This window comes from Gavialis gangeticus, unplaced genomic scaffold (assembly GCF_001723915.1).
Source record: "Gavialis gangeticus isolate Ggan-Ray unplaced genomic scaffold, GavGan_comp1, whole genome shotgun sequence".
NCBI classification, from domain to species: domain Eukaryota; kingdom Metazoa; phylum Chordata; order Crocodylia; family Gavialidae; genus Gavialis; species Gavialis gangeticus.
Window position 1 is genome coordinate 248488719 of NW_017729032.1, and position 10878 is coordinate 248499596.

Sequence of the window (10878 nt, forward strand, 5' to 3'; positions counted from 1 at the left end):
AACAGTCCGTCCTGGCTGACTGTTCCTCCCAGCAGATGTTTCTTTCCCAGCAGTTTCTTATTCCCACTACTGAATATATTAACTTAGTGCATTGTATGAGAAAGAGACCAGATTTCTTGCAAAACCAGAGTAAGTGACACCACACATGATGTCTTTCATTCATTCTGGAAGAGAAATTAGCACAGAAGTGGAAATGGAGGAAATGGTTATAGATCTTCCAGATTTTCCTGAAAGCAGATGATCATGTCATGACAACCTAAATACTGCATTGTTTTGTTTTACAGTAGGGGAGATGGTAGAAATCCCTTACTTGGGGCATTTAGTAAATTGTTCATGTGCAATTCCACACGGCGCTGGAGTATGGTGAGCAACAAATACAAAGTTATGTAGTAGTGAGAGTGCTTGGGGCTTGGTCACCTTTTATCTTCCACAGCTAGGAATAATGGGTTAGAAAGGTTCTAGTTTATCTAAGACATTTTAGGAATGGTGACTGATTTAAGTGACTAATGCACAGCTGTTTTATTTCATTAAGGATTTGCAGCACCTGCAGCAGCTCCAACAGCAGAATCTCAACCTGCAACAGTTTGTGTTGGTGCATCCAACAACCAACTTGCAGCCAGCACAGTTCATCATCTCACAAACACCGCAGGGGCAGCAGGGTGAGTGAGACCTTCCTGAGAGAAATATATATGAAACTGGGGTTGATAAGAGTAGCATTGGGGTACTTTTTGTATTTTTTCCCAGTATTGGTTGATAACTGTTTAGTGAAAATGGAGGGGCGGGAAAGAAGGGGAGGAGTGAGGCTGATCCTTTTAAGGGCTTTGATGTTCAACCTCAACTGTTCCAGAGAGGCTTCTCTAGGAGAATAAGACCATTTGCTAGAAACCAAGCCATCCAAACGTAAAGGTAGTCTGAGCTCAGTCAGAGAGAGCAGGGAGAGAATCTGATGGAAAAAGACAACTGACAACTCTCTGGAGCTTATAAACCCAAAACAGAAGAGGGCCCTGCATGTGACCCCATGGACTTTGCAGCCAGAAGTGCTGGAGAGTCCATAAGATAGGCAAAAGTTCATGAAGAAGGTCAGATAAATAATTCGGGAGGCTTTCGTGTCTAGCTGGGTGCTGAAATTCATTATAAGCTGAAAAAGTGAATTGAGCAGAGGAAGGGAGCTGGAAAGTTTGAGGAAGCTTTTAGGTTAATAAACCATATCCAGAAAGGGAAATGATGTTGCAGAAGTACCAGATGTGTTTAATTGATGCAAGATGGAAGGTAAATCTGAGAATGGATAGTCCCAAAGCCAGAACAGGCAAGTCCTGCTAATAGGGGCACTTCCAGGAAGACAGAGTACAGAAATTAAATTACATAATTCTTCTGTCCTGGTTGTGGACCTGTTCATAGATGCTCTCCAGGATGTTTTGGATACATATAGTATCCATGTGCGTCAAACTCCATTGGGTTTCAGCAGGCTCAAGCAGTAATCTCTGGCTGTGTCATCTGAGGCACAGACTTTATCTGTTCTGCTTATGGGAGTGGGGCCCACAGGCCTACTGTCCTAGGCTGCAGGAACCATGCTGAACCTTATGCCCAACTGTCTCTCTCTCCTTCTTGAAAACTCCATCCTTGGATCATACTCCTGTTAATATTTTTCAACTCTTCAGGAATATGATAACTGAAGCAAGTAACACAGCAAATTTGCAGAGGAATTCCTAACCTGAAGAAGGGCACTTGAGGTCCAATAGCTTGTCCAGCAGCTCTTCCAACTATACAGTTGTTCTAGTAAAAGATATCACAAAAAGCCTCGCCTCTCAGGGGAATTCTTAAACTGATCACATTTTAGTCCTAACCAGTGGCTCTCAACTGGGGTGCCACATTACATTATGGAGACAGGCACACTCTTTGTGCTACACCACAGCTCTTTTCATTTCACTTCTGACGTGTCTTCCGGAAACAAAGGTGTGCAGGGTAGTTCTACCTGGTGGCAGCGGCATCCATCTCAGTCGCAGGGTAAAACTGCCTTATATGCCTCCATTTTCAGGAGCCATGTCAGAGCTAAACCAGGAAGAGCTGCAGCTTGACTGATGTACCTCTCTGCATAATGTGATGCAGGCAGGCATGCTGTTTCCATTGCAGCTGCTTCTCAGTTCAGCTCCATAACACCAATTGAAGAGGCATACAGGACAGTTCCATGTGCCTTGTGCATCTGTGTTTCCAGAAGACACTGTACAGGGTTAGACCGGGAAGGATTGCAGCAAGAGCACACATTCCTGCCACAACCACTTCCTGATCTGGCTCTGCAGGTAGTGCATGGCGCAGTTCCACCTGGCCACAGCAGCTATGGCAGGGGGGTGAATATAATATAATGCAATTTATAATTGGAGCAATTAATAATGTATTTATTTATTATATAACTTTTATATTATGATATTCATAATGTATTTGTATTTTTTTTTTACGGGGTGCTGCTAGATTTGGAAATGTTTTGGAGGTATGCCTCATATCTGAAAAGGTTGAGAACCACTGTCCTAGAAGATGCACATTCTGGGCAAAATAAGAAATAATTTCCTGTAAAAACTCTTTTTCCAGTGCTCTTCCAACTTTTATTGCTCTTCAGGATTTGATTCATCCTTTGAGGGATCCCAGGTCCTCTCTTGGACTCCCATTCCCTTAAGATAAGTCTTCTCTTAGAGTATTTTCTAAATTCAGCAGTGAGCTCTCCTCTGCTGCTCAGACCCAACAGTCAGTAGATTCCTTTTACTGAGAACATCACTCAGAGTCTTTGTTTTTTCAAAAGGTAGGTCTTTTCCCTTTTTTGCTGCAGGTGTTCTGGTGTCCCACTTCCTCCTCCTGCACTTTCTGGGTAGATTTAGGCCACAAACATGCATTTATTTGGAAATTTCTGAGAAATTTCCACCACTAGAAATCTTTTCAGGAACCTGCACCCACCCCTTCCCCTTCAGCAGACCAGGTTGACCCCAGTTGCAGGAGCAGCAGCTGCTTTTCTCCTCCAGTCCCTGGAGGGAGTGGAATGGCAGGGAAAGACTCCTGCACACTTTCACCAGATCAGAGGCTCCTAGTCTGGGGAACAGAAGAGCAGCAGCCTCCTTTACTCTGCCCTGGTCTCCAGGAGTAGCGTAGAGGGAATAGCAGGACAAACCCCTCCCCATCCCCAGTCCATTCCTCAGACCAGGAGGTCCTTAGTCTGGGGAAGAGGTGTGGAGGAGCAATACCCTGCTGCTCCACTTCTTAACCAGACCAAACCAGGAGGGAAATGGAGCACCATGGAGGTGTTCATTCATGCAAGAGAAAATCTCTCTCAGGGGACATCTTCCAGGTGTTAACCTAAAAGATCTTTCTCCCAGAGGGGTCATGTTTCCTCTGAGAGAACTTGAATGAGCACTAATATACTTCTAGTTTCAAACTGAGATCATGCTAATTTTCCAAGTACAAGTGTAATGCCTGTATCCTGGTCCTCATTTTCCACTTAGTCTGCAGCCCTTCCATTACTCTAGTTCCCCATTCAAATGGGAGAAACTTAGAGAAGTTAACATCATCCATTTGTTCCTGTTCTGAGAAATTTGTTATACCTACCCTGGTAGCATATGGTTGATTCAGTATTCACTAAAGCATGTAGTAATGCAGCAGTTTCATGAACTCTCTTGGAATTCTTCAGGTTCACAAAGATAAATTTCCCAAACTGTTGCACCTCAAAACTTCCAGAATCTTGTTCAGGGAAGCTTCAGAATTCCAGACAATCTACTTATTTTAAGAGCAGAAACCCCCTGGTAAGAAGTTTTGAAGACCATTACTATTTATGTAGACCTATAGTCTACAACTTGTCTCTCATAGGAGATAGTTTAACTACTGCTATGAGGCTAAGATGGTTCACAAATTAAGAAGGTATTTAAGAAAACTAGTCAGTTCTAAAAATGTGTAAGAGTTTGTGAATTGTTTGAAAGATGGAAAAGAAGAAAATGGGCAAATGGCAGAACATACATTTAAGCATCTGAAGTGGAATTTCTACTAGAAGAGAATTTGATAATGCCTTTTGCATGGCTATATTCTGAAAATATGTTACTTTTTTTATATAAACTACTCATCTGCAGTTAACAACAACAACTTAAATATGACATTATGTGTAGAAATGTTGCATTTTGACTGTTCACTTGCTACCTGGACAACCAAATGGCTTTAGGAATGCAGAAGGATGTATATTCTTTATTCAGACCTTCAGCCATTAGAAAGTAACAAAATTACAAACTGAAATGCTTGAACAAGTCTAATTTTCTTCCATGAGCAGTCAGTGGTGAAGTAATATGTATGTCTTTTTTGCTAGGTTGGATTTTCTGGGTTGGTCTAATCTTATTGCTTTATCAGTAAATTTCCTAATACAAAATTAAAGTTACTCTGAACTTGCTAACCTGGAGCTGATTCACAGCATTCTTAAAAGCAACTTCAGTGGATAACCCTTCATCACCTGGAGTGGTACTTAGATATTGCAGTGGCATACACCTTGGAAATAACTTGATATGCATAGATTTTCTTGATCCAGCAGGAACTCTTGGAAAATCTTGACACTGAATTCTGGGGATTATTTGCAGATGCTGTCTGATTTCTTTAGGGAAACCTTGATGCAGCTTGATGTGTTTATATATAAATGTATGTTCGTGTGTATATGCATATAGGCTTTTAATAACCACAGGATAATTTTAAAGTTTTATAAAACACTATTCTAGTCTTGAGGCAGGGGGAAAGTGCTTTATAAACTCTACCAATATATAAACTTTGCCAATATATGGCTATCATGTAACCACCTGTGAAGATGAGCAGGACAGCCATTTCATGTTGTTGACACTATCAAAATCTCTCACAGGATGGAAAGTGAAAAATAATTTTGCTGGATAAAAATACAGGGAATCTGGGGATATCAGCAGAAACATTACCCTTGAAAAATATGGATTCTTAGCTTTATCTGTTCAGGTTGAATCTCAGGACCTGATCTTTCCAAGGCTTGGATTTTCTGATATCTTTTGGAAGTCCATCTGTGAAGTTGTAGGCTTTGTATTCTGAGAGTTTTCTGCAACATAATCACAGCATATGAGAAGTTTTCTGTATAACATTTTCACCATGTGTTTTAAAGTAACTGTCTCACTTAATGCAGTTCTGTGCTTATCTTTTTGGTTATTCAGTGGCTTATATGTAGGCTTGACAGGATTCGATTTTTATCAATAAACATTGATAAATGTAGATTTCACCTGACACTCCTAAACAGACAGAAAAATATTTCCATTGGTACCCATTGAATGGAAGTTATTTGTCTGTATAATTGTTTATCACTACTTCAAGTATGTTGGTAGGGCAATGTGATGGAATTTTGCACTCTTTGAACATTCTGTTTCTGTTCTATGTATAATAGGTGTTAGTCTCTAAAATTATCAATACACATTGCCTTTCACTATTATTAAAATTATCTTGAAAAATATTGCCCATCATGATGAAATGCATTCTCTTCAGAAAGCATTGATTTTGTATTAAAGTCTCACTGGGTTTACAGTAATCGTCTGAACAAAAACAGAAAATTGTACTGTCTTTTCATGTGATAGGATTTGAACTAACCCCACAAACAGGTCTTTAAGATGTAGGAAATATGCATCATCACATAAGAGAGACCACTTGCTTTTGGACAGAACATGTTTGTTGTGTTGGTAGTGTGTGGCTGATATACCTGCATGTCATAAGCAAATGGAGATACCACAGTAATGGTAAACCTTAATCCTTTTGTCTCAAGTAACCATTACTTATTTCCAAAGATCCCCTTCATTTATTCCCCAGTGTCTAATCTCTCTCCTGTATAAAGTAATTGAGAAGATGACGGCAGGCCAACTCCAGTATCATCCTCAATCAGTGTTCTGGATCCTTTCCAGTTGTTGTATAGACATAGAGAAAGCACAGAGGCTGCCCCTGTGTAATTAAAAAAAAAATTCTTTAGGACACTGGATGGAGGCTAAACACCAATACTGATACTTCTTTATCTATTGATCTTGAGTACCATCAGTCAAGTAGTGCTGCTGCCCCACCAACAAAGCATTGTAGGAGTAAATGAAAGCATGTCAGTCTATTCTCTTTTTTTTTCTCAGAGACATCAAGGTCATGAAGAGTAGCTGCTACTCTTCTCTTAATGCATGTATCTGCAGTGTTCCGTGGGGTTCAAGCAGTGAATACACTATAGACTTTAGAGCCATCAATATGCAGATACAGTACCCAGCTCTTCCTCTTCAAGAGGTTCTTTTAATGCAGTATGTTTATTGACTCAGTTTCTGAATGAAGTGAGAACCTGAATAAAAATGAGCTGGTTCAAGCTCATTACGAATAAGGTGGAAGAGGTGTTAAATGGAAAAAGGAAATACTTGGAAAAAGTGGCTTAAATGGTGAGCCTGTCATCACTAAAGGTATCCATCCTCTAATGGTTGGTTGATGCTTAAGAGAGAACTTAATGCCGAGCTCCTGTTGAAATCCTCTAAGCATCCAAAATGCAACAACAAAAGGTAGAACATCACCTTTCATTTTAGGCTGGTAGTGAATCTGCACTTTTGCATGGATCATTGGGATTAATTCCCTATCAGAGTGCAATTTTGTCAGCTTCAGGCTAGCTTGTTGTAACATGTTCTACCCACGCTTGGTCTGGAAAGGCTCCTGGGAACTGCAAAAGGTGCAGTGGTGTTGACATCATGATCTCTGCCTTACTGTGTAGAGCCAAGACATGGACAGTGTATAGAGGAGAGATCTTAAGTTACTGGAGAAGTATCATCAATGTGGCCTGTGGAAGAATCTTTGAATCCAGTGAGAAGAGAGACAAGCCAACATTAGCATCCTCTTACAAGCAAGCACCACAAGCATCGAGGTGATGATTATCCAACACCAGACTCAGAGCAAGTTTTATTGCCCCAACTCAGTCAAGGTGTATGCCCAAGAGGAAGACAGAGAAAATGCTTCAAGGACATTCTGAAAGTCAACTTGAAAAAATACAATATTGACATCAACTCTTGAGAGACTATTGACCATGACTGCCCCAAACAAGGAAGAGTCTGCTGCAAGGATCTGAGTACTTCAGAACCTCACAATGACAACAGAAGACGGAACAGCAGAAACAGAGTGTTGTGAGCCAAATAAAAAATCTGGAGCCACCCACTCTATAAGGAAACATGTGCCTGAGTTGTATTTGAACCTGTCTATCCCAGATTTGGCTTTGCCGGCCATTGTAGGACCCACAGATAAGACAGTCATGGAAGACGAGCATTCTCAACTGTAAGGGATTGCCACTGAAACCGTTTTATGGGAACACATTAGATCAGTGCTCTGCTTTCAGATGTTGATTCCCAGGAAGATTCTAAGTAAGGTTTAAGGCCTTGGCCCCCATCTTGAAAGACCTCAATGGATTAGGACCCGCTTATACCAGAGGCAACTACATATTTCTCGCATCATCTGAGCTCACCCAAGATTCTCAAATGACAGAGTTACCACATATACAGAGTGATGGAGCACCCGTTATTTCCACCTGAGGCATTTTCCAATTAATCATTCTGTGAGTCAGTCTGATAGTTCTGTCCTGCACTCCTGACCTCTGTGATATGACCACTAGAAGATGAGCAGCTTTTGTAGAGGAAAGGAGTTCCTCCTTTTCCAATGGAAAATATTCCTCTGTTGGGAGATCACTTAGAGAGATGAATTATGTGTTGCACTTCTAGGTTGATTTTTCTTTTTAAATTTATGCAATGAAAAACTGTACTAAAATGTTTTTCATTTTTCTTCTGCTAATTTTAGAGGGTAACAACTGAGTCCTAGATCATTCCTTGGGGATTGTTAGCTGGCAAGGAGAGTGTTTGCCTTGGGCCATTAATTCATACCAGTCATTAAGTGTTCCAGGAAATTTTCTGAGTTAATACATGAATTTGTTTTAACTTTTTCTTTTAAAATGAGATATACATGGAATCACCTTTTTCTCTTGCTTATACTCTTACCTTCCCAAGCACAGTCATTCTTTCTGAGCCTCACAAGCATGATGTGTTTTCTGTTACAATTATAGTAGTAGTAGTACTATTGTGCTGTTAACACCTGAGGCAGGAGCTAATAGAAATGCTTTACGGCAGTGGTACAGTATTTAATTTTAAGTGAAAACCCAAAGATTGCTAATGATGTGTCTGCAAATTTTCATTTGCTGTTCTCTTGGGAGTTCCCTGCTGTTTCTACTTATATGCTATCCAAACCACAGAAAAGTTTGAAATGCCAAAAATGGCAGCAGTTATATAAAAAGATCATTATATATATATACAGCGCCCCCTAAAAGATTAAATAAATTGCATGCTCAAATTAGCTGACTGGAAACTCATGTGGATGCAAAAGACAAACCATCCACAAGTGCATTTAATCCCTTCAGTGTCATTCACTTGCCAGAATGTAGCATTAGTAGGAATACCAGTATTTTGTGTACAACTATCTTTCATAAAAGAATTCCTGTGTTTCATAAAAGTTATTTTATTTATTTTAGTTTCGGTATATAACTTGAGGCTCTGGACACATACTTCAGATGAAAACCCAGTGCAAACAAACAGTAGCATACAAGCAAGTAATCACATCCCAGACCCCATCAAATAAACTAACTAGTCATGGAAAATGAAACTTCTAGACAACCAGAAACACTAAATCCTGAAAGCTTTCAGAAATTAACAAAGAGGTATATTTTGGAGTCAAAATGCTCTGCTACTAACACGTTTGCTTGAATCAAAGGTGCCCTAACTCTTGCATCTCTAATTAGAAGTATCTCACAGAAGAAGGAAAGTGCTTGTTACTTCAGTTAAAAGGTAAGAGTCCCAGTGAGGTCCTGCTGACAGGTCCTTCTGTATCAGTGCATCCAGGTTGTTTCTGAGCATGTCCAGGTTCTTCACACTAAGCCTTGTGAATGATGTTTGTGGAGTAGCTAGGCGTCCATTGAGTAGTGCAAGTTTGGACAAGCTTATTCTGCTTTTCTCAGTACAGGACTACTTTGTTGGACAGGACCTTTTGTGGAGTCCCTTGAAAGTCATCCAGTAAACAACCAGCCTAAGGTGCCACAGATTATGGCTGCTGCTTTTTAAAATCCAACAACCCCTCAGTACTTTTTTTTTTTAGTGTTTTACAAGTCAAGATGGAAACCTGCGAGCTGCTAACATGGATCCTAGAGTACTGTGGTAGTTTTTGTGGCAAGGTGACAAGCAGACTGCCGTTTTCTTCTGCTTCTGTTTCTGAATTGTTCTTAGGTGTAGTTTCATAGAGAACTCATTCTCATCATCTAGTGGGAGGATCATTACTTCATTCTTATTCAGAGCATCTTTCAACAACCTCTGATCTCTGCTAGATACTGAGAGAGATGGACAAAAATGTTTCAGTGGACAAAGTCAGTACAAAAAGCATGGGCATTTGTATCGTGCTCAGACACTTCAGTTTGTCTTCTACATGAATCCTTCTAAAATGTGCGTGTGAGGAAAAATAGAACCTGTTAAACTCTGCTGTGCTGAGAGTTTAGGGCAGAAGGGATATTGCCCAAAGCTCTAATCCCTGGGATTTCTTTGAGAGAAAAGAACAAAAGTGCCAAAGGGCAGTACCACCTACACCTGCAGAGATCACCAAATGAGTCAACACCTCATGATCAGTGATGTTAAAGGCAGATAAGGAATCTGATAATGCCAGCATAAAAATCTCATCTTTATCCAGCTTCAGTTAGGTCACCAAAGAGGCCCAGGCTGCCTTGGTGATGCTTGCTTTCTTAGTAACCACTTAGAATTCATTATTAAATGGCTGTTCAGTAATTTACTGATTAAATTAGGGCTCCTTCTGTCAGATTGCTAGTGGAGAGCTATCAGCATCATAAAAACCATCACTACAAATTAGCACTAGTTTGACAAAGGATGCCATGGATTAAGTAGACCAAAGAGGCTAAATACCCACTTTCTGTGGTCCTTCAGAGACAAGGTTGAAGCACATTAAGGGATTTAGGGGAAGGTTTTACTGCTACTGTGTATTCTGTAACTTTTCTTTGCTTTAAACACCTGGCTTTATTCTCCACAACTGTATATCCTAAGGACCAGTTCTTATTTCACTTATTAGGTATGTGAGTGTGATCCTGTGCCATCCTACTTGAGTCCATGAAAAGCAGTTGATGCAAAAAGTAGATGAGTCATCCTCCTACATGCTCCTTCTGTGATTTTATTCCTAAAAAACAAATGTGTTTAATGTTTTAATCAGAGGCTGTAGCTGAGTGGCACCATGTTGGTACCTAACAGGTGAGAGAGGATACAGCCATGGATGCTTTATCAGCACCAAATTTAAGTTTAATGTGTCAAAACTTTCTGCATTTTTTTCATTACTCTGAAGTTAAAAAGCACTGGGTGCTAATAACGTGCTAATTAAAAGAACAAAAACACTGCATCTCAATAGTTCAGTAATAACACCAATCATTTCACTGTTGGACAAAGTGACACAAGGGTGAGAAAAACCAAAAAGCTTTAATCACCCAGATACAGTATTATTTTAGTCCTTTTGTATTGAAAAGATTTTTAGTTCTTGGAAATTAAAACCAACCTTTGGCTAACTCCTTCTACAGAAACAGTTATGAGCACATATGTACCTGTGTGTTGGATGCCAGCTCTCTCACCTGAAATGTGCAGGGTAATTTCCTCTGGCCTTTGTTTTATAGGACCTAAGACTCTTCCATTTCCTGAAATATTTCATAGAGAGCAAATTCCTCCCTGCAAGGAGAAATACCTTCTGAGCTGGCTGCATCATAGGACAGATCCAGTTTTTTTGAGTTACATTTTAGTGCTTACAGTTGGCTGTAATTTGTTGACT

General features: G+C 40.1%; 1 protein-coding gene across 2 annotated transcripts in view; it reads left to right on the plus strand.

Annotated features, from left to right (window-relative positions):
• The window catches only part of POU2F1 (POU class 2 homeobox 1), a 64477-nt gene that overhangs the window by 23804 nt on the left and 29795 nt on the right, over positions 1-10878 (plus strand). For both annotated transcript variants that reach the window (XM_019525712.1, XM_019525713.1), the window contains one exon: positions 533-659. In XM_019525712.1, coding sequence (XP_019381257.1) covers positions 533-659 — 127 coding nt within the window. The remainder of the gene's footprint in view (positions 1-532; positions 660-10878) is intronic.